Source organism: Aspergillus clavatus, genomic scaffold (assembly GCF_000002715.2).
Source record: "Aspergillus clavatus NRRL 1 1099423829800 genomic scaffold, whole genome shotgun sequence".
NCBI classification, from domain to species: Eukaryota; Fungi; Ascomycota; class Eurotiomycetes; order Eurotiales; family Aspergillaceae; genus Aspergillus; species Aspergillus clavatus.
Genome location: NW_001517099.1, coordinates 1027906 through 1048405, shown reverse-complemented (window position 1 = coordinate 1048405; position 20500 = coordinate 1027906). Strand labels below are relative to the sequence as shown.

General features: G+C 52.3%; 8 protein-coding genes and 2 non-coding genes across 10 annotated transcripts, besides 18 other annotated features; 5 read left to right on the top strand and 5 right to left on the bottom strand.

Moving 5' to 3' along the window:
* Window positions 1–1273: 1273 nt before the first annotated feature.
* ACLA_048650 (uncharacterized protein) lies at window positions 1274–1609 on the top strand (the record flags this gene model as incomplete). Its single annotated transcript, XM_001271818.1, has 2 exons — window positions 1274–1341; window positions 1465–1609. The coding sequence occupies 2 exons, from the start codon at window positions 1274–1276 to the stop codon at window positions 1607–1609; spliced, it is 213 nt and encodes a 70-aa protein (XP_001271819.1).
* An 840-nt stretch (window positions 1610–2449) lies between these two features.
* On the top strand, window positions 2450–3045 carry ACLA_048640 (DUF1772 domain-containing protein; the record flags this gene model as incomplete). Its single annotated transcript, XM_001271817.1, has 2 exons — window positions 2450–2519; window positions 2588–3045. 2 exons carry the CDS (start codon window positions 2450–2452, stop codon window positions 3043–3045), a joined length of 528 nt encoding a protein of 175 aa, XP_001271818.1.
* Window positions 3046–4026: 981 nt separating this feature from the next.
* Window positions 4027–5420, top strand: ACLA_048630 (uncharacterized protein; the record flags this gene model as incomplete). The annotated part of the gene is made up of 2 exons (XM_001271816.1): window positions 4027–4029; window positions 4110–5420. 2 exons carry the CDS (start codon window positions 4027–4029, stop codon window positions 5418–5420), a joined length of 1314 nt encoding a protein of 437 aa, XP_001271817.1.
* Window positions 5421–6004: 584 nt separating this feature from the next.
* Window positions 6005–6042: a microsatellite.
* Window positions 6010–6042: a microsatellite.
* A 5-nt stretch (window positions 6043–6047) lies between these two features.
* Window positions 6048–6072: a microsatellite.
* Window positions 6073–6216: 144 nt separating this feature from the next.
* Window positions 6217–6271: a microsatellite.
* Window positions 6226–6271: a microsatellite.
* Window positions 6272–6457: 186 nt separating this feature from the next.
* Window positions 6458–7168, top strand: ACLA_048620 (uncharacterized protein; the record flags this gene model as incomplete). The annotated part of the gene is made up of 1 exon (XM_001271815.1): window positions 6458–7168. The coding sequence occupies one exon, from the start codon at window positions 6458–6460 to the stop codon at window positions 7166–7168; it is 711 nt and encodes a 236-aa protein (XP_001271816.1).
* Window positions 6516–6551: a microsatellite.
* Window positions 6641–6670: a microsatellite.
* Window positions 6641–6674: a microsatellite.
* Window positions 6855–6900: a microsatellite.
* A 52-nt stretch (window positions 7169–7220) lies between the features above and the next one.
* Window positions 7221–9151, bottom strand: ACLA_048610 (uncharacterized protein; the record flags this gene model as incomplete). The annotated part of the gene is made up of 2 exons (XM_001271814.1): window positions 7221–8467; window positions 8518–9151. The coding sequence occupies 2 exons, from the start codon at window positions 9149–9151 to the stop codon at window positions 7221–7223; spliced, it is 1881 nt and encodes a 626-aa protein (XP_001271815.1).
* Window positions 9152–9949: 798 nt separating this feature from the next.
* Window positions 9950–10022, bottom strand: ACLA_048600. Its single transcript has one exon. It is a non-coding gene; the product is annotated as a tRNA-Thr (tRNA).
* Window positions 10023–10743: 721 nt separating this feature from the next.
* Window positions 10744–10814, top strand: ACLA_048590. The gene has a single exon. It is a non-coding gene; the product is annotated as a tRNA-Gly (tRNA).
* A 311-nt stretch (window positions 10815–11125) lies between these two features.
* ACLA_048580 (phosphate transporter) lies at window positions 11126–13287 on the bottom strand (the record flags this gene model as incomplete). Its single annotated transcript, XM_001271813.1, has 5 exons — window positions 11126–11523; window positions 11601–12505; window positions 12604–12935; window positions 13017–13124; window positions 13225–13287. 5 exons carry the CDS (start codon window positions 13285–13287, stop codon window positions 11126–11128), a joined length of 1806 nt encoding a protein of 601 aa, XP_001271814.1.
* Window positions 13155–13185: a microsatellite.
* A 1218-nt stretch (window positions 13288–14505) lies between the features above and the next one.
* Window positions 14506–14536: a microsatellite.
* A 180-nt stretch (window positions 14537–14716) lies between these two features.
* Window positions 14717–16037, bottom strand: ACLA_048570 (uncharacterized protein; the record flags this gene model as incomplete). The annotated part of the gene is made up of 6 exons (XM_001271812.1): window positions 14717–14760; window positions 14839–14964; window positions 15065–15265; window positions 15351–15503; window positions 15589–15722; window positions 15796–16037. 6 exons carry the CDS (start codon window positions 16035–16037, stop codon window positions 14717–14719), a joined length of 900 nt encoding a protein of 299 aa, XP_001271813.1.
* A 113-nt stretch (window positions 16038–16150) lies between these two features.
* Window positions 16151–16179: a microsatellite.
* A 1044-nt stretch (window positions 16180–17223) lies between these two features.
* Window positions 17224–17263: a microsatellite.
* A 148-nt stretch (window positions 17264–17411) lies between these two features.
* ACLA_048560 (class I SAM-dependent methyltransferase) lies at window positions 17412–18611 on the bottom strand (the record flags this gene model as incomplete). The annotated part of the gene is made up of 1 exon (XM_001271811.1): window positions 17412–18611. The coding sequence occupies one exon, from the start codon at window positions 18609–18611 to the stop codon at window positions 17412–17414; it is 1200 nt and encodes a 399-aa protein (XP_001271812.1).
* Window positions 18612–19251: 640 nt separating this feature from the next.
* Window positions 19252–19292: a microsatellite.
* Window positions 19253–19292: a microsatellite.
* Window positions 19293–19370: 78 nt separating this feature from the next.
* Window positions 19371–19396: a microsatellite.
* Window positions 19397–19970: 574 nt separating this feature from the next.
* Window positions 19971–20004: a microsatellite.
* Window positions 19972–20004: a microsatellite.
* Window positions 20005–20500: the final 496 nt, after the last annotated feature.

Sequence of the window (20500 nt, the reverse complement as noted above, 5' to 3'; positions counted from 1 at the left end):
TAAAGAATGGAACAACCATCTATCTTCCCCATCATCTTCGGCATCACCACTACCATTACAAATCGCCTTAAACAAGCGCGGCTGACTGTTCTCCAAGAGACCGTGAGTACCCTCATCAAGCTGCCCATGAGCAGATTGTACTTTCACTCGCGTCTTATACATGTACGCTCCGCTTTCTATGCCCCGGGGTACTGTGGTAGCACCTGGGTAGTAAGACCTGTGGTGATACCCCGACGATCAGGTGACCCACCAGATATCACCAGTCGAGGGCTGTTCCATGTCCCTGCCGTTATTATGGGAATTATATGCCGCCAACGAGACAAAGCTGGTATCCAGAGCACCCATGTCCTCTCTCTACTTCCCTGCGACAATTTGAATGCCAAAGAAAATCCCATTACTGCGGTGAGGATGTTGAGCCAGGGACGGTCTAGCTGCTTCTAAATTGATAGCTACATCGGACATAGTCCATGGAATATCGCCCTTGTCGAGTGATATGGTAAGTTCCAGGTCCAATGAACCAAGAAAGGGAAGGTCTAACAAGATATTCCTAGTGACCAGTGTGCACGGCGTGGAGGGACTGCGAACTAGCACTTGATGCGGACTACAAGGCAAGATCTTGGGTATTCACATAAGACAGTAGCTAACATACAATGCTAGAACTTCTCTCCAAGCGGTACTTTTGACTTGACAGGGGGGCTTCTGGACTGAGGCACCCCCAATCGACCCTCAGACGCTCTTATCCAGACTGAGGGGTTTCCTGCAAGAACTTAACAGCGTTCTAGGTGTCCCCAACATCCATGAACGCCCAGTCACCTTTCCCACGGAACAGAGCAAGGCAACCTGGACCCCTTTCCTACCTGACGGGGGTGCGCGCGGACGCGACACCTTCTCATCATGGTGGTGTGCCCCCAAGCAAGGCAAGAAGACCTGGCTTGCTTTTCTCAGTAACTGGACAAGTAGCCACATCAATGATCCTCTCTGGGACGAACGCCCATGCCACTCCTGGGGGGGTTGCGGTGCTCAAGCCCCAGCAGGGGAGAGGTAGACACCTAATCATCTGGAACTGCGACCCTCGCTCCCCTTTTTCAATCATGACTCCGACGCTCAACACCAGACAAAACGCCCCCACGAGTTCATCCTGCCAATGCAAGACAAGCTGGTTAAGTTCAATCGGAATAGAACTGATGGCAGAAAGCCAAGATCCCAAATTGCCAGCATCTTTCATAGCACGGACACCTCCCAGTCAGGGGAGGACAAATGCCTAGAGCACACCATGAAATGGCTCCTCGACAAGGTCAACCACAACAACATTCCCTTTAAGGGATTCAACAAGGCAGGGGAGTAACTCAACCCTAGAACACGGGGCTGCACCTTGATCAGCCGCCGGTAGAAGGTTATAAGCGATTATGGAGCATACACCAGCGCCACTATTGGAACCTATTAACCTAACGACGGTTAGATCAGGTTGTATGAGCATTTCGGGAGTGACTACATCGATCAGCATCCGAAGGGCACAGGTGGAGGACCTCGTACACTTCGCGGCCTCCTCATCTGCTCCCTCCCTCCGAGGAAGAAACGCAGGGAGCATAGTGTGTATGGTGATCGGTGAATAAACTGGTTCGAAGCAAAAACGTTATGATGACCAATGGCCAGAGAAGGGGGCGGGGATGATTCTCAACGAAGTCGGACCGCAGGGAACGAAAGGAGAAAGGAAGTGGGAGGGGGTAGAAGAGGCGAGATCAAAACAATAAAATACAGGCGGGCAGCCTGTAGGGTCCCGGGTGAACAGTGCTCTCTGATCGCATTCGAGACCATATGATCGTGAAGTCAGACACATCCTCCACTAGAAGGGTCAGAAGAGAAGCACGATGAGAAAGAGCCGGTAACACAGACAGAGACACATCCTTCACCAGAAGAGTCAGAAGGGTTGATTGCCAAACCTCTTCGGTCCGGTATATCTTTTCTGTATATGACTTAACTATTCTCAATCAATGAAATCAGTATGCTTCTCTACTCAGCATCGCACTCAACGTACCTCATGTCAGCATATACCTTAGGGAGTTGTCCGATTGTCCTCCTTTATCTTATTTCTTTTAATTTTAAGAGCTCTCTCCAGAAATATACAGAAATAACATTAAATTCACCGAGTATCCGTTCTTATCGGCCTCCAAAAGCCGCAAAAGCCGATGAAGATTCCAATGTCCGACATTCCACCAGCACGATGTCAAGTAGATTGTCGAAGGTTTGATAGATGGCCTGACGCGGTAGTTTTGGATCATGAAAGTATTGGTTACCCACTAGAATGTGTATGGAGATGCTTTGGTTCATATATCTGGTTGCTCCAATCGTAATATTCATGTCGTCATAAACCTTACCTCTAAAACTATAAAGACCACTGCTCTACCTCAACTGCTTCAATATATCAATTGAACCTTCAATAGACACCACAATGAGCGCCTTCCCACCCGCATTTCGCGCAGCCCAAGTAGTCGGCCTGACCGGCGCTGCCTGGCTCTCAGGTAAAACTCCCAACCCAATCGGTCCCATACCAAGCACACAATCCCACCAACTAAAACACACCAAACAGGCAACATCTTCGTCTACAGCATAGGCTTCACGCCAAGCATCCTCCAAGCCCTCCATGAAAACAACATCCCCCCAGCTACTGCCGCCAAGCTCTGGCAAAACGCCTACGCCCGCGGCAAGGCGCAGAACCCGCCCCTCGCGGCCGCCACGGCCGCCGCATTCCTGTACCTGGCCTGGAGTGTGCGCGAGGGCACGGCGCTATCGCTGCTGGCACCGCAGGGCAGCACAGTCCTGTATAGCGCTGCTGCGGTGTTGACGGTGGGGATTGTCCCGTATACGTTGGCGTTTATGATGGGGACGAACCACGAGCTGGAGGCAAAGGCGGAGTCCAAGGTTGGGGCTGAGTTGCCGGCGAGGGAGGTTGAGCCTTTGTTGAATCGGTGGGAGGCTTTGAATGTGATTCGGGGGGTTTTTCCTTTGGTTGCGGGGGTTTTGGGGTTGGTTGCTGCTTTACCTTGAGGGTGTTGGTTGGTTTCTGTATGATACGGTGTTTGGATTGATTGTTGCGATGTAGGTTGGTTGCATGTTTGTTCACACTGGGATGTGTAGAGTCCTTAAAATTCGAACTAGCTAGCTGGCTAAAGTTTTTTCGAGGGAGATATTAGTTCATGCTGGTACACGTCCCATCGAAGTCAGTATATCCCTTGCTGTCTCCTGAAGCTCCTCGAAGCGCAGAGAACAAGGTTCTAGTCTCTTCCTGAAGTACATGGGAAGTAGGCAGCTAGCCTGTCCTCAGACATGCTGAAGCCAAGTGAAGTCATGCGTTGCCTCAACAGACGTTGAACGTGAGCAGCACTATTGATGAAACTCACAGGACAAGATTTGGAGACGTAGTTTTCAAACAGTGCCTGTCAACTCAGTTACAGTATCTGCGCTTGAGCTGGTGTCGGAGGAGGTACTGGAAACGACGAATTCGCCTCGAAGGATAGGCTTTCTATTGCGGTCCGAAGCGAGAGTGCTCCGTACCCCCATACAGCGTGTCTCCAAGCCTTTGGAACCGGTGTATTTTCAAGCTGCTATATCATCATTACTTAGCGAGTGGTGTCCCGACTCCTTTCAGCTCGAAGGTCTTGTCGTTGTGTTGGACTGGACAGAGTCACGAATGTGTTTGGCGAAGTCATTGGGGGTAGGATATGATTGGCCATTAGAACACTCAATGGGTGAAATAAATTAATGGGGAAAAGAGAAAATGGAGTGAATGATGTGAGAAGTCAAATGCATTCACGGATCTTTAGCTCTTCGATCTTGAGTGAATAATAGATAGATTCAGGCATCCAATTCAGGTCAATTCAGGCCACTTCAGGCAGGATATAAGGTCAAGACAAACAGTCCAAACAAACAAGCTATCGATAAGCGATAGACGATAAGGGATGGATCGGAACTCGACGACACTACAACACTCCATGTCAACAGCCTCAGCATCTCGCAAGTCAAAGCATCATGGTAGGTATCATCCATCTTATAACTCTGCGTATCAAAGCTAAACAAAATAGCGTAGTCGCTACTTATCTACATGCCTCAAGGGGCGACTGTGGTCTCTCCCGCCCACAGCCAGAACAATTCGGCCGCTTGGAAAAACATTGGGCAAGGCCGCTGGGCTGTCCAAATCCTGGCCAATTCTGACACAATTCCGCGCTGCTACAGTAGATGCGGCTCAAAATGTCCCTAAAGAGACTCCCACCCCCACAGTGCGCGTGCAAGGTCCACACAGCCAAGACCTGGACAACCACAAATCGGCACTCCTATCTCAACTACAGAACATCCCACAGGACGCCAGCTCGCTCCGCATCGAGGAAAACACCCCCTCAGACAAGGAATGGGCAATCCTCAGCGAGCACTTCACCAATGTCCGCGACCTGGAATTAGACAGCGGACATAGTGAGGGCCTGAACGACAAGGAGATGCCCCTGCACTGGCCGCTGGAGCGGCTCGAGATCGACTCCGCCAGCGGCGAGGTCATCCAGAGCCCCTTCATCCTCCAGGGCCGCGTGAAGCACCTGGCCCTCATTTTCACCTCGGGTCTGCGATTCGAGGGCCCGACGAACGCAGAGTTACTGCGAACGCACCGCGCCGCCATTGAACGCGGGGAGGCAACGCCACAGTACATCACGGTGGGGGAGGGGACACCCGAGGAGAGACGGCTCCAGTTCACATCGATCCCGGAGCTGGTCGCGCAGTGGATGACAGACAAGTACAGCAAGCCGAATCCGCAGGTGGAGTCGGCGAACCAGCCGCCCGCGCAGGTTCTCATGGACACCGTCGAGATCGTGGAGAACGATGCGCTGGACGCGCTGTGCCGGATGGCGGTGGCGCTGCCGCATGTGGTAGACCATCTGCGGACGCTGACGCTGCGCTCCACGCACGGGCTGGACTTCCACTTTGCGCGGGAGAATATGTTCGTGGGCATTCTGCCGCATCTGGATAACCTGCGCACGCTGCGGCTCAGCGTGGGCGAGATCTTTGAGGACCCGGAGTACCTGCCGAATCTCTACGCGAAGTTTCCGCCGAATTTGTCGACGCTTTATTTCCGCGGGCCGGTGTCGCTGTGTCGGTCGGAGCAGTGGGAGAAATGGATCGAGTCGTTTGCGTCAAAGGAGTACCTACCCAAGCTAGAGAAGCTGGCGTTTGTCCTCGACTTGCCTTCCGAGACTAGCAGGGATGGGAAGAGAGAGGCCAAGGCACCAGAGCTACTACTTCGTGAAGCCCGGGCGGCGTGCGACCGGCTATATGCGGTTGCCCGAGAGCGTGGCATCGAAATCGAGGAGTTCCACGATGAGTGGGCCGATAAGCTGGAACATCTGCGACAGGTGGATGAGCGTTGGAATAGCCTGTAGGACTCTGTTGTATTCTGTATACTAACTAGGTGCTGCCCCAACAATAGAACACTCCACTTCTACTCAACTGTTGTGTTAAACCAAAACACTTGGTGGGTCTTCGTTTTCTGGGTGCCTGCTCTGACACAATCGAATTCAATTATCCGCTCTTGTGATTGGCGATATTGAATCTCGCTGCCTGAAGCTGTGCGCATCCACAAGGTTTGAGGCCACAACCTGATCATACTCGTAAATCAAAGCTTCTATAGAGATGATAGTCGGGCAGACGGAACGAATTGAGGCATTCAGATTCCAGAACAGAAAGTCCTCGTACTCGTCAATGCGCCCAGCGCTGTCTAGCCTGGACTAAGGACTAGCCTTGTCATGGCTTGAGTCTATCCATCTAGACCCCTTCCTAGTCTGTTTGTCTGTCTAATAATATCGCGCAGTTCTTTGTCTTGTGCTGATACCAGAGCTTGTCTGACCTACGAATACGACGTCCAGCGCAGCTATCCAGATTGGAGGATGCATTTTCGTCGAGTATAAATTATCGTCCTAGCCCTATCTATTCCCAAGCTGACCTCAGAGTACAAGCTACATATAGACAAGTCAATTCAATTCAATTCAATTCAACTCAACTCAACCTCATCTCTCTCTCTCTCTCCCTCTCTCTAAAAATCAACAATGACCTCCATCTCCTCCATCTCCTCCACCAACAGCGCCAGCGCCAGCGACACCGAACCCCAACCAAGGTCCTCTCCACTCCACCCCCAAACCCTATCTATACTTTCCTCCAAAAGCCCAAAACTAACCCGAAAACCCAAAGCACAAACACAAACACAAACACAAGCACAAGCACACACACAAGCACAGCCCCCTTCTTCCCCCTCGCCCACCCCCCACCAAAATCCCACCCGCTGCGCCTAACCCCGAAACTCCTCCTCCAAATCCAGCGCCTCACCCGCGCAAACCGGCCCCTCCCCGTCCTCGAGATCTGGCGGCCCGCGCGCTTCACCGCCCGCCCCGCCCGGAACCTGCCCAAGTGTCGCGCTGCGGATATGTATATCACGCAGAGTGAGGGGTTTGGGTGTGCGTCGACGGCTACGGCTGGGTCGGGGGATGGGGATGGGGATGGAGATGGGGATGGGGATGCCAATGCGGGGTTAGTGGGCGCCGGGGCCGTGGTGGGGGTTATATACAATCACCAAGGGTCGAGGAAGAAAGACGGGGCTGGGAAGAAGCAGGCGGAGGCGCAGGCGCAGGCGCAGGCGGAGGTGCGGTTCCCTGGGTCCGGGGATGTCTGGGTTGCGGGTGAGCTGCCGGGTGGCGGGTATCGGTTTTCGCTTCGGGATGGGGAGCGAGTGCTGGAGTGGGGGTGCGGAAAGGGGAAGGGGGTGGAGTCGGTGTCTTCGTCTGCATCTGCGTCTGCGTCGTCGGAGAATGCTGTGGGTGGCGGTGAGGGTGAGGGTGAGGGTGAGGGTGAGGGTGAGGGTGAGGGTGAAGGGGATGGCGACGGCGAGGGACGGGAGTTCGTGCTTAGGATCGTCCAGCCCAGGACGCGGAGGAGGGTGCGGATTGCGTCGCTGACGAGACGGGGGTTTCGGATCAGTAGGTGGGAGCGCATGCCGCTGGCGGCTTTGGCGGGATGTACAAGTACGGCTTCATCCAGCGGGTCTAAAATGGCGGAGGAGCAGTTCCGGAGCGCGGTCTACACCCTGATACTGACGCTTGGGGTTTGGGTTGCGGCGCGGGAGAAGTGGTTGGGTTGAGACTTATGATAAAAAAAATTGTTCTTCATTTGCCTTATCTAGAGATCATACGCTACCGCTCGCTCACACTCGTCAGACCCTCCACTTGGGCTTTGATCTGCAGCGCCAGCAGCCGCGAATAGTACCGGCACAGCGCCAGGTTGCCCCCCATGAACCAGAATCCAGGGTGTCCCGACTGTCTCCAGATGGTGCGCATTTCACCCTCCTTGTCGAAGCCCCAGACACTCTGGACTCGGTCAGCGACCTTGTCGCCAAAGATCAGGCGCGCCTGCGTCTTCATGTTCTGGTATCCGGTCGCAAACACGATCTCGTCTGCCTCCAACTGCGTGCCGTCCGCGAACTGGAGCCCGTGCGGAAGAATCTCGGCGATCTCCTGGCCCTGTTTCACCTTGACCTTGCCGTCCACGATGAGCTGGCTGCCACCAACATCGATGTAGTAACCGCCGCCACGCTGGAAGTACTTCATCAGGAGACCCGCGTCATTCGGTCCCATGTCGATCTTGAAGCCCGCCTTCTCCAGTCCCTCAAGGAGCTTGGCGTCGTGTTTGTTCTGGGCGGCCGTGACCTTAATCTGCTGCGCCTTGAACAATTCGGCCGGCATGCTCCACAGGAACATATCGGCGACTTCGGTGGGAGGGCCGTTCTCGTCATACAGACCCTTGAGCCCGATCTTTCTGATAGCTGTGGATGAGATCACACAGGTTGAGCTCCTCTGCACAATCGTGACTTCATATCCCTTCTCATAAAAGTCCTGCGCGATGTCATGGCCCGAGTTACAAGACCCAACGACCACTGCTTTCTTCCCCGTGGAGTTGGGGTTTGCGCCCGCGAAGTCGGAGCTGTGACAGAGCCGGTCACCTTTGAAAGAATCCAACCCCTTGAATGTGGGAAGGTTCTTCTTCCCGGAAGCGCCAGTGGCCTGGATGACATGCTGCGGGTGAAGGGTGCGAGTTTCCACCGAACCATCTTCTTTCCGCCGTTCGACAACCAGGGTCCACTGCTTGTCCCCATCGCTCCATGCGGACGATTTGAGCGTGGTCTTGGTCCAGACGTTGAGTTCCAGCAGTTTGGCGTAGGACTCGAAGAACTCCGCCAGCTTGTCCTTGGGGGTGAAGACCGGCCAGTGGGCGGGGAATGGCAGGTATGGCATGTGGTCATACCAGACGGGGTCGTGGAGGACGAGCTGGTGGTATCTGCGTCGCCAGTTGTCTCCGATACGGTCCTCTTCATCGATCATCAGGGAATCAACGCCGAGCATCTTGAGACGGGCAGCGACCGTAAGACCAGCTTGGCCAGCGCCTATTCCTGTTAGTTTGGGACACTCGCTTCAGAATCGAAAGTTGAAGTACCGATAATCACAACAGCGGGATCCTTTCCCTCGAAATTGGAGTCCGCTGTCCGTCTGTCCTGCCAGTTTCTCCTATCCAGCTGCTCCCCATGTTGCACACCCAGAGGACGACGGCTATTGACCGCTTCCTCGTGCCCCTTGAGCTCCTTCAGAGTCGTGAAAAGAGTCAATATTTCCCACGCGCCATCCTTCTCCGCCAGCCGAACGGCACCCCTCCCATTCCCTGATTCCGTCGTGAAAGTGATACAGAACTCGACGCCGAAGACGTCCCCAAACGCATCGATGGGTCCAACACTGGGCGCAAGCATGGGAGACGACCGGTCGATCTCAATCTGCGGCAGCTGTGCGGCGCTTTCCAGGAAGCCGGCGATGTTGTCTCTGCCTTTGGGGGTGCGGAAATCCCACGATAAACCTAGATGGTCCCGCCAGTAGCCATCTTCCATGAACAGGTTGGAAGCGGCCTTGTAGTCCTTCTGCCTGAGGGCGCTGTTGAGCCTATCGACCACGTCCGATGCGATTTGGGGGGCATCGATCTCCGTGGATGAGGCCGTCGGGGGGAACTTCCCCACGGGGACATTGACGGAGTCCGGCTCCACGCGGTCTTTGGATGGCTGGGCAGTGATCGGGATAGTCATTTTGTTTCTGTCGAATCTGAGATAGAAGATGGGTGGGATGGAAGAGAAGAAGGGAGAGCTCGAGGTTAAAACGTCTCAAATAAGTAATCACCCCAGGAAGCGGGGCGGCCCTGGTGCGGGGAATAAGGTGTCTCAGCCAGCCGAGGCGTACAGCACAGGAAGAACAATGCCCATTTTTGAGACCTCAGCAAGCAGGGGGGAGTGGCATTGCTGCTTGTCGGCGTCACCAATTCCATTTCCCCGTTTGTCTGTCCTCCATTGCGCCGAGAGCCTGAGGCTGTTGTAGGAGGGGGTATACAGGTGCGAACTCTGTTCCACGTCTCTCGACGATTCAATCAGTGCACAAGTCGTGGTCTTTCCCAGTTGACAAAGGATCTAGTCCGGCAGTTAGCTAAGGCCTAGGACGGTAGCACCAGCAGCTAGGAGCATCTCCGAGACCGCACCCCGCTCACCCCGCACGATCTGTCGATCAATTGCGTTAAACTGCTGGTGTATATCTTGAGAACAGCTTATCTAGCGCTATATATACCTGTAGATCAGCTTAGCAAGCGCTGTGCGGATGAATGGAACTTTGACAGCCTGCAGGGGACGCCTCACTATGCGGGGGGGGGCTGTACATTGCGTTCGTAGTGCAGTTGACATGTATGATTAGTCTAGGTTGAATTGGAATGGTAATTGATATCAAAAAAAAAAAAAAAATGAAGAAAATCAAAAAAGACAGAGGGGAACCGAACCGAACGATCAATCGATTTCGGTTTCAAGAAACGGTAGAGAGAAAGACAAAAACAAAAAAAGAAATGCTCACACGCGGATTTGAACCGCGGACCTCGTGATTACTAGTCACGCGCTCTACCAACTGAGCTATACGAGCTGGTTGATATTTGGTTATATCAAATAGGAGAATATATTCTAATAGCTGCTGGACATATATCACCGATAGATCTATCCCTGTGTACAACCTACCTGGCAGGAAGATGATATTTTTATTAATACGCTTATATGGATATGACCTGCGGTATAATCCTCATCCCAGCCGAGACCCTCCATTTGTACCTAGAACCCTCCGGGCCTTCGGTTGTAATCCAGAGTATTTCGGGCTGGGGATACGCCAGGTGAATATATATATATACATACCTGACATCTGACAGACAGGCTTGCAGGACACCTCAACCACACAAGGACTCACGCACTGGCATAGTCTCACAGGGAGAAATATATAGCAAACCAGGTAGAAGCAGAAAACCAACATGACCGAAGTACACCACATGATACCAATATATACCACCCCCATCATGCCCAGCAACCAACGGTGAAACGTACTAGGTAGAACCCATCTCATGCCCTGCCCACAAGAGTCGAACCACGAAGTAAACCAGAGGACATCCGAAGAAGAGTCGCCGCACTCGCTCAAAGTCCAGAGAGAGAACCAAGCAGCGATTAAGGAGTTATCGACTAAGTGAGATTGACAGGAACCGCCGGTGCCATACAGAAGTCTGCTGTTGCTTGTAGTTGTAGCATTTGTTTTATTATCTTTCTACCTTTTTTGTTGCTAGCCTTATAAGGTAAAAATAATGTCTGTTATTCAACAACTAGCATCATTGGTCTAGTGGTAGAATTCGTCGTTGCCATCGACGAGGCCCGTGTTCGATTCACGGATGATGCATTCTTTTTTTTTCTCTCTTTTCTATTTTCTTTCCATTGATAAGTTAGTTGACGGAACACGGGCGTTTTTCACTTGTTTTTGGCCAATGAGAATGCACCCATCAGTACCTGAATATTCACTTTCTCGAATACTTGCATACTGCTGGCTGAGATACAACACTAGACCTGTAACTCTACGACTCGCTGCAGCCAATCTGGGATATCATTCGGAAACCACAATGGCTAGTTACAACCCATCCAAGTCTATATATATACAAGAAAAGGAGAAAGGAAAAGAAAAAAAAGAGCGAATAAGAAAATCCCACACCTCTGCTATCTCATCTCATACGGAAAGCCATTCACCCTCTCCCTCGTCCCTTGTACGGCATACCGACTTCTCCACCCCTGCCGGCCTAACGCCAAGGTTTCCAGCGACTGGGGTTTCCCACCCCAGAACTGGCCGCGGCCGGTGGCGTCGCGCTGTACGGGCGGGACCCAGAAGTGGGTGATGGCGGCGCCGAGGATCATGCACACGCTGAAGATGATGAGGATCCAGCCGTGGCGGATGGTGGGCTCGTCGCCGGGGCCGGTGCCGAACTTGTAGTAGGAGGAGAAGACCTGCACGAGGATGGAGCCGAGCTTGCCGGCGGCGGCGCTGATGCCGTGACAGGTGGCGCGGTAGCGGGTGGGGAAGACTTCGGCGGGGATGATGTAGGTGGTTGCGTTGGGGCCTGTGAGGGTGGGTTGGGTCGGTTAGTATATCACCCACGAAAGAGAAAAGAGAGAGAGAGAGAGGGGGATGTGCTACCGAAGTTGAAAAAGGCCTGGCCGATGATGTACAAGATCACGGCGACGGGCCCCTCCTTGTGCACGGTGATGAACATGGTGCCGAGGGCGATGAAGAGCGCCGCGAGGACGAGGAAGCCCCATTTCTGCAGGGCGGTGCGGTCGATCTTGTTGATAAAGAGGATGAGCAGCAGGCCGCCGACGAAGCTGCCGATGTTGAGGATGACGAGCGCGTGGATGGAGCTGTCCATGAACATCTGATAGACGTTGGCGCCCGGGGCGTCGTTGGTCTGCCAGATGGGGGCGGGGCCGTGGATGCTCAGCGAGCCCCAGGTTTTGGCGAGGAACTGCGGGCTGGACAGGCCGATGCCGTAGAAGCCAAAGTCCAACAGCAGCCAGGAGAGGGCGGTGCCGACGAGGGTGCGCCAGTTGCCCTCCGTCCAGAAGTACTCCACGATGTCCCTCCGGGTGAGGTGCCAGTGCGAGTTGAGCGTGGCGGGCTGCAGGATCTCGGTCTGCGAGGACGGCCGGTCGGCGTGCGTGGTGGTGGCGGTGATCTGCGTCGAGATCGACATGGCGGGCATGGGCAGCTGGCTCCAGCTGTCCTCGGGGTCCAGCGTGGGCGGCTCGTTGAAGAGTGCGGTGGCGTCGAACTCGGCCGTGATGGGATCGTCCTCGATTTCGAGCAGGAACCGCGGCGTCTCCGGGATGGCGACCCGGAACAGCGTCGCGATCACCCCGGGGATGACCCCGATGCCGACCACCCAGCGCCACATGATGTCGAAGGTGCGCGTGAGGTCCGCATGGTCCTGCTCCTTGCTGACGGCCACGACGATCAGGGTCACGATGTTGCCGGCGATCTGGCCGAGCGGCTGCATGAAGAAGACGGTGGCCATCATCCGGGCACGGTGCTTCGCTGGAGCAAACCTATCCTCACTCAAAGCATCAGCCTTTCTCACTCCTTTTTTTTTTTTCTCTCTCTCATGTCTTTCCGAACAAACACCCCGTCCTGGACAAGCACTTACTCCGATGTAATCACCGCGCTGAGCGGATAATCCGCTCCAACGCCAATGCCCACCAGGATCCTCCACCAAACCAACCACCCAAACACATTCATGCTGTCGTGCTCGCCGCGCGACGCCATCACCACGCCCAAGGTCGACGCAATCAGCAAGATCAGCTCGACACCGTACATCGTCTTGCGGCCGTTGCGGTCCGCCAGGTAGCCGAAGAGGACCTGACCGAGCAAGGTGCCGGTCAGGGTGGCGATGTTGATGTACGCGAGCCGTTTCGAGGTCGTGTCGTCGGGCCAGTAGACGTAGCTGACCATGGGCAGGGCCATGTTACTGGCGAAGAGCTAGGGATTGCAGTTAGCCAGCCTCCCTTGCTGTTGTTGTTCGTTCTGAAAGAAAAAAAAAAAAGATGGCCAGCGACGCACCGTATATCCATCGAGGAAGAAACCGACGCCCGCAACCAGGACGACTATCCACTGGAAGCCTTGTCTGTCGATTGTTTCGTAGATCTGGCGCATACGAACATGGCGGTCCTATTCCCCATCATCGCATTAGTTATACCGATTCCATTCCAATCCAATCCATTTCATTCCAACCGGGAAATCATCTTGAATCTTTCGCTTGCAGACATACCTGCTCATGTTCGAAATCGCGCGCACGGTCGGTCTTATACAGCCTCGTCCGCAACTTCCCCATGTCTAATCCCCCAAACCGCCAAAAGGAAATAAAATAGAATCAAGATCGAAAGGGTTCTCTGCTTCAAAAAGTAGTGATGGTCGTAGACCGGCATCGACATCAACATCAACCTTCCAAACACAGTCGCCATAGGAGGATGTAGTGGTAGTGGTAGCGTAGCCAGAAACATGGTAGATAAGAGGAACCTCGAGGGGTCAGAGATCCGATCCGATCAGGTCAACCCACGCCAAAAAGGCCCTCATTAGCTGATTTATTTGGCACGAGGCTCGGATCGCCTCGTGTCTGGTAGCTCGCTAGTAGTAGTTAGTAGGGAAGAGGGTTAGTTAGCCTTGTACTCTGTACGGAGGACATGGCTCTAGAGTCTATCTAGTATCTCCAGTTTTATACACGATACACTATACAATGATCAATAAACATACTACTGGGCGTGGGGCGTTTGAAGAGCGACGCCATGGAAGAGAGGCAATTTGACACTTGATCTGCACGTGCAGCGATGCGCAGGAATAGTTCGCTGGAAGGGGGGGGGGTCCACTTGGTCACATTGACTGATTGTTTTACAAGGGGAAAGACATAATAATATTAAGACATAATATTAAGGACTAATAAGTACTATGTAACATGATGATAAAGACAAGAGGGGATGGAAAGTCGATAGCCCTGTTTGTGGACAATTCAAGTAATAATAGTGAATACAGTTAATATCTTGGTATACGGACATGTCCCTGCAGCCCCTATATCATACATATGAATGATACCTATGATACCTATGATAGCTGTGGACGGAGTACTGTGTATATCCTCTTGACAACCACCGCAATGCAATGGCCTCATTTCCACGTGTGTCGGATTTGACTCGTAATCATAGCGTCTGGGTCGAAGGATTAGACTTTATTAGATATATACTATTATGATTAGGATGGTCTCATTTTCTGCGCTGATTACGCGCATTGATAACTACTCTAGTCAGTACTCACTACTCAGTAGTCCATCATCTCAGTCCAAACAAAAAGAAAAAGAAAAAGAAAAAACAAGCAAGTACCATAGCTAAAAAGCCCAAATCTGTCTCTCCTTCATCCAATACGAAAAATCGCACCCCTGGGTATTTCCTCCGAGCTCCTATGTAAAATGTGCAACAAATATAAGTTAATCAATAATAGGTATACCTCCCCCCCCCATGCCCCGCAACCCAGAACTCCGTGCTAAGACCCGCATAAATCAAAAGAAAGAAAGAAAAAAAGAAAAAAGAAAGTAGGGTCCAGGTGATATCCGGTACTCCAATAATCGTCGCTGCCAGCCGATTTTTGGCGAGGGATATTTGAACGGATGTAGTATGTAGTGTGATTGTGTGCAGGAAATAAAAAAAAAAAGAAAAAAAGGCTCGGCCCCTGGTTCTCCCTGAACAGCCAGAGACCACAGGGATGTGACGAGGTTATAGCATTTGATTGGTGAGAAAGGCGCAGAATGCTTTGCGATCTGGAGCGATGTCAACGTCAGCGTCAGTTCCGGTCTGTTCGGTGATTTGTGAGAGGTGAATGTGGACATGGGACATACCCTGGTCATCCAGGAACTGGATATTCAACACCCTCATCTGCGCCAAAATGTCAAAGTTCGGTTGGAGTTCGAGCACCACCGGCCGACCAGCCTTCTTGCCCGGGTTGACCGTGTCAATGCAGTTTACTATTTGCCCCCATCCAGTCAGATTCCTCGTTGTAAAAAAAAAAAAAAAAACAAAGCCCCCAGGGAGTAGAGCATTAAGTAAATCAAATGGAACACATACAAGGTATCGAGACATAACGCTTTAGCTCCTTGCGCTGTGAATTTGCAAAGAAAAGCATCACTTGTTTCCCGTTCGGCCCGCGGAGCACCCGTAGGTTCTGACTGATGCATTCTTCACCGCGGCCTTTGGATTTCGCTTCAGCGATGCCCGCGATGAAGACCAGTTTCGCGGCGAGGACGAGTTCCTGGAACTGCACGCAGTCTGTCTCGGATTAGCGGCCCAAAACCCACCCACACAGAGATATCCCGAAGAGGGAGGGAAAAAAAAAAGAATAGAAGTGACATACCCCGCCAATCTTCAAAAGTGTACGAGATCTGGGTGGTGAAGACGGTGCAGTTGCTCTGGACGGTTTGCTCCTCCAGAAAGGAGATGCGGAGGGAAGGTTCGTCGCAGAGTTTGGGGTGTTCGAGGTGCGGGACGGGGAGTTTCGTGCCATGGACTACAAGTCATTGGGTTGGGTTATGAGATTGAAAATTTCCTGGAGTGATTTGGATTCGATCCCAAAAGAGGGACTTTTGACTTACAGCTGTGGATAAACGGCGATTGCTGGCCAACTCCGCCGCCCAGCTCGAAACACTTCAGCGTCCCCGTGACATCCTTGCAGATGTCGATGTAGGTGTATCTCAGCTTGAAGAGCTTGTTATTCCGGACGAACGATCTAAACACCATCGTCAGAACAACACGATTTTCCGCAGAGCAGACGTCAAAAACGAGGGAGGGAGCGCACATACATCGTAACGGCCGGGTGGAGCTGGAGACGCACGGCGTCTTCGTGCAGCGAGGGAACCCTCGACCGCGTCCCCGGCGAGGTCGCAGGGGTGGGGGGCGAATGCCACAGAGGCGACGACGGGGAACCCAGGATGGCGGATCCAGACGACCCCGTGGAGGAGGAGAAGGTGCTTTCGCGACGGGAGGGAGGGAGCGGCCAGTTTTCGATGTCGTAGAGGGAATGGGAATGGGAGGGAGGGCTCATGACCGCGGTACGGGACGGCCGGCGGGCATATATATCAAAGACCATCGAACGAAATCACGATAGTGACTAGTAATGCACGGTGCCTGTAATGACGCTCTCCAGCAAGATAAAGCAAAAAAAAAAAAAAAAAAGAAAATAAAAATAATAACTCGAGCGATGGAGTCACTTCCTCACTTATGCAGCAGTGGGACACAACGTGGGAGTGGGATCGTGCTGATCTGCTGATCGACAATGACAGAGCTGGGAGGGAGCTGGGAATATGAATCCCATTCTTCTTTCTCGTTCTGGTTTGACTGGTAGGATTAATACCGTAGGTGATGATAATTACTTGAGTCGGCAGGGCGATGGAGCATGACGAGAATGGGGACCCAGTTTGGGGGGGAGGGGATATTGGACTTGGAAGAACATGACTTAAATAAACCAAACGCCTACTCTGACATCTGGGAATAGTGAGATGGGAGGTTGGAACCAGACATGTGGACGAGATAGTGGATCATAAGAGTTGAAAGAGAGCTGCTCTCCAGCCTACTATCTATCTAGTATACGATTACATGGGGTTGGCCGCAACGTGCGCAAATGGATGGCTGTAAGGGCAAGGCAGTGGGGGTGGTGGTGATAGTGGGTGATCTGCCCATTCACCTATCGAATAGAAGATAATATACAGTGATATTGATTGATATTTGATATTTGTCCATATATATATACTCGGTAAGTTATATACTATTAAATAGATCTCTATGTTCAAAATGAAGCCTCCAGACTCCCCCTCTCATTGGGTATCCAACTCGAGGCGCCAAAAAAAAAGGGAACAAAAAAAAAAAAAAACACCATAAAAGAAACCAACTAGACCAAATCCACAAATGCTACCCTAACAAATGCAAAAATCTATACAAGGCCACACAGTGGCTATTAGCTCTGAGATGAAGTGATGACTGATGAGAGACATGTCGAAAAAAAAAAAAATCCGACAAGCTGGTAGGTATCCGGGTCTGCAGAACACACGTGGGAGTTTAGTCCAAGACACTTTGACCACGTTGTCGGCTGTCCCACGATGCTAGACCGGGACCTCGGATCCTCATCTCAGGAAGATGCAGATTTCTCATCCTTGAGGATCTAGTCTGCTGGGGGTCGACATGTGCCGATTATAGTCCGGCGTGCCGTGTATATACGGAGTGGATTATAAGTATTTCCCTTTCTTTTCTTTTTCTTTTCTTTTTTTTTTTTTTGGGTTTGCTGTCTGTGTGTGGCGTTTTTTTCTCCCCTCTCTTCCGGTCTCATCCCGCCAGCAGAACGTGTTGACTTTGATGATGCGGCTCCAGTCCGCGGGGATCCAGAGACGAGGATCCAAGGTGGATGGGATGGATGAAGGGACGATCACCGTTGAGGCTTCTGCGCAATGATCCGATAACTCGTGGAACACAGGCGCATGCGGTCCATCTTGACAAACGCCTGGCCATCCAGACACAGACGGTTGATCAGGGTCTTGAAGTGGTGCGGCAGCGCATGCACCTTGACCAAGCCCAGGATGACCTGGCGCATGGATCGGAAGTAGATGTCGACGGTGTCGATGAGTGGGGCCTGCAAGCCGTCCAAGCTGGCGTTGTCCGACTTCAGGACAGTGAACCCGGCGTCGGCCAGGGCGCGTTCCAGGACCTCCGGGGTCGGGGTGCCGACGGCGCCGATGAGCGGCTTGACGCGCCGCATGAGCTCGGCATGTTCCGGGTTGGTGGGATCGTACGCCGGCAAGCTGACCCAGTCGAGCAGCGAGATCCGGGCGCCGGGCTTGAGGACGCGGTAGATCTCGCGGAAGAGGACGGTCAGGTCCTTGCAGAGACTCAGGGCCTGGATCTGGTAGAAGGCGTCGAAGGACTCGTCCTCAAAGGGCAGCGGCAGGGAGTTGAAATCCTGGACGACGAACTTGTTGCGGAAGCCGCGCTTGTCGTTGAACTTTTGCGCCTGCGCAATCTGGTTGGGATCGATGTTGATGCCGGTGACCTGGGCGCCGCCGGAAAATTGCGTCATGTGCGCCGCCACCCGCCCGCGGCCGCAACCCAGATCCAGCACGCGATCTCCGGCCTTGAGCCCGATGTCGCGGGCGATCGACTCCTCGTACAGCAGCTGGTTCTCCAGCACGGTGGCCTTTTTGCTCATGAACGGGGGGATGTACATCTTCTCGACGTCGCCCAGGGCGCACAGGTGGTTGAGCACGCCATAGTACGCCTTGAGGCAGTCGCCGACTTTGTCCTGGTAGTTGGGGCCCAGCGTCTCGATCATCTGCTTCTCGTCGGACCAGTCCAGGTTGTAGATGACGTAGGAGGCCATGAAATCATCGACCTGCTTGGGGGTCAAGTGTTGCAGATAGCGGAAGGCGGTCCAGAAGGTCTTCCACCGTTTTGGGGAGGCGGCGTTGTGTAGGTCCGGACGGTCTCGGTCCGTCGAGGAAGCGAAGTTGGCGGCGGCCAGTCTCTGTTTCTCTTGCGCAATGGCGTCCAGCGAACTACTGCTGTCGGAACTACGTCCGGACTGGCGCGATGACGCCAAGACTGGCGCGGTTGCGGTCTGTGTTTCCATCATCCTGGGGAGGGGGGGGGGGGGAGGAGAGAATTGCTAGTATCTGATGGAAAGTCAAGCAGTAAGGAATTGAGCTGTTCTCTGGAGGAAGGGGGTTGTTGGAAAGAAAAGATCGGGTTTCGCCAGGATTATATCTTATAGAGGCTGAACTGCTGGTGAACCCATTACCCATGCACACCGAGAAGAAAGTCGTCCAACGTAAATGATATAAGCCCAAAAAGCATGCTGGTTGGAAGGGGCGGGGCGTAGGAGGAATTTATAAGCAATTCAAAGCAATGGGCCAAATTTTTCCTGTCAATTTTAATTTCTGCTTTTTTCACATCGAACGGTTCGATTGTCCCATGAGAGGGCACCGAATTCAAGATTTGCCATTGATGACTCGCCATGGGAGAACATGTGGGTTAATTTTCCCCCCCCTACTACTTCTTTTGTCACCAGATCTGGAAGCACACGGAAACCTCGGAAGTGGAGGAGGAAATGATCGTTAAATCAGGACGGGATAAGACGGCAGAGGATCCGGAGTCAGTCAGCTTTTTAGGATTCAGAATGGAGGATCTTTTGGAGAGATGCGATTGTCAGACCGCTGTTTCTTGTCTGATGGAGGCCTGCATATCTCTCCAACCTCCCACCTGGAGTTTGGACCAGTAGTAGTGGTGGTAGTAGTAGTAGTAGTAGTAGTAGTAGAAGAGCTATGTAGGATGTGATCAATGATAGTGATGTCAGATGTTGTTGAAGATGCCGAGACTTCTCTCCTCTGCTAGAGTTGCTAACTAGTTGCTAACTAGTTGACTAGTAAATTAGTAGTTAGTGGCTGTAGACTTTGTAGACTTGTGGACTGTGGCACTTCCCTTAAGGGCCTTAACTACGGATTGTCAAGGCTTATCCCAACACTACTACAGAGTACTACGAACTATTCCAGCTATGCACTGAATTGAGTACATAGTAGTACATAAGGTAACCCTCTTTTCTCCTATAAGAACGAATCAGGCAACTTGTCCCGACTTCGGACCCGCAACCCGAAGCACCCGTCCACTGACAGCATTACCTAAGCATCGGCAAAGTGTTGGTTAATCCGGATATCCGCAATCCCCGAGTTCCGAAGTATATGTCGTATGGAACTCTTCTTACTTGGTTGATAATACTATAAGGGTTTAGTATTCAATAAATAATAATCATTATTATTACAGAGTAGTAAGTGTTTGAATACGAATTTGACTCATATGATCTCTACAGAGTAGACTAGACTGGTAGAGGAATTGAATCCCCTCAGCTGTTCTTATGTTACATCATCTCATCTCGAACCCCACCGATCTCTTGAGTCCTTTTCTAGTAGTGAGCAGTCAACTAGTCCTCCATCTTCTCATCTATCGATCTATCTATCTATCTATCTATCTATTCACCTAGGACTCAACTTACGCCATGGCGTGACCACGTCACTCTCGTCATGTCAATCCTGAGGTCCTGTGCACACCCCTATACCTACAGCCGACAGGGTCTGGTACTTTTCGACTGTCAGTCAGCCTTGCGACGAACCTCCCATTCCCAGTAATGGTCCGAGGTGGAGCGGGGTCGTCGGGGCAGGCTATGACTTAGTGACTTGTGACTTGTGACAGTGAGTCAGACCCTGCAGAAAGACAGGGAGAACTAATTTAGCTTGATTCTCATGATTGATTTCAAAGCATCATTTTATGGTCTTTTTTTTTTTATCGAATAATAAATAATCCAGACTTTTTTTGTTGGAGCGGAAAATCCCCGAGATCCCGAGTCCGAGTCCTACAGGGTGACCGGTTGATACATGTCACGTGTGTCTCTACCTATATGCGTACCATCACAGGTATCACTATCAACACTCTTTCCAAGTCCCCCTTAGATTGGGGAAGGGGGGGGGGGGT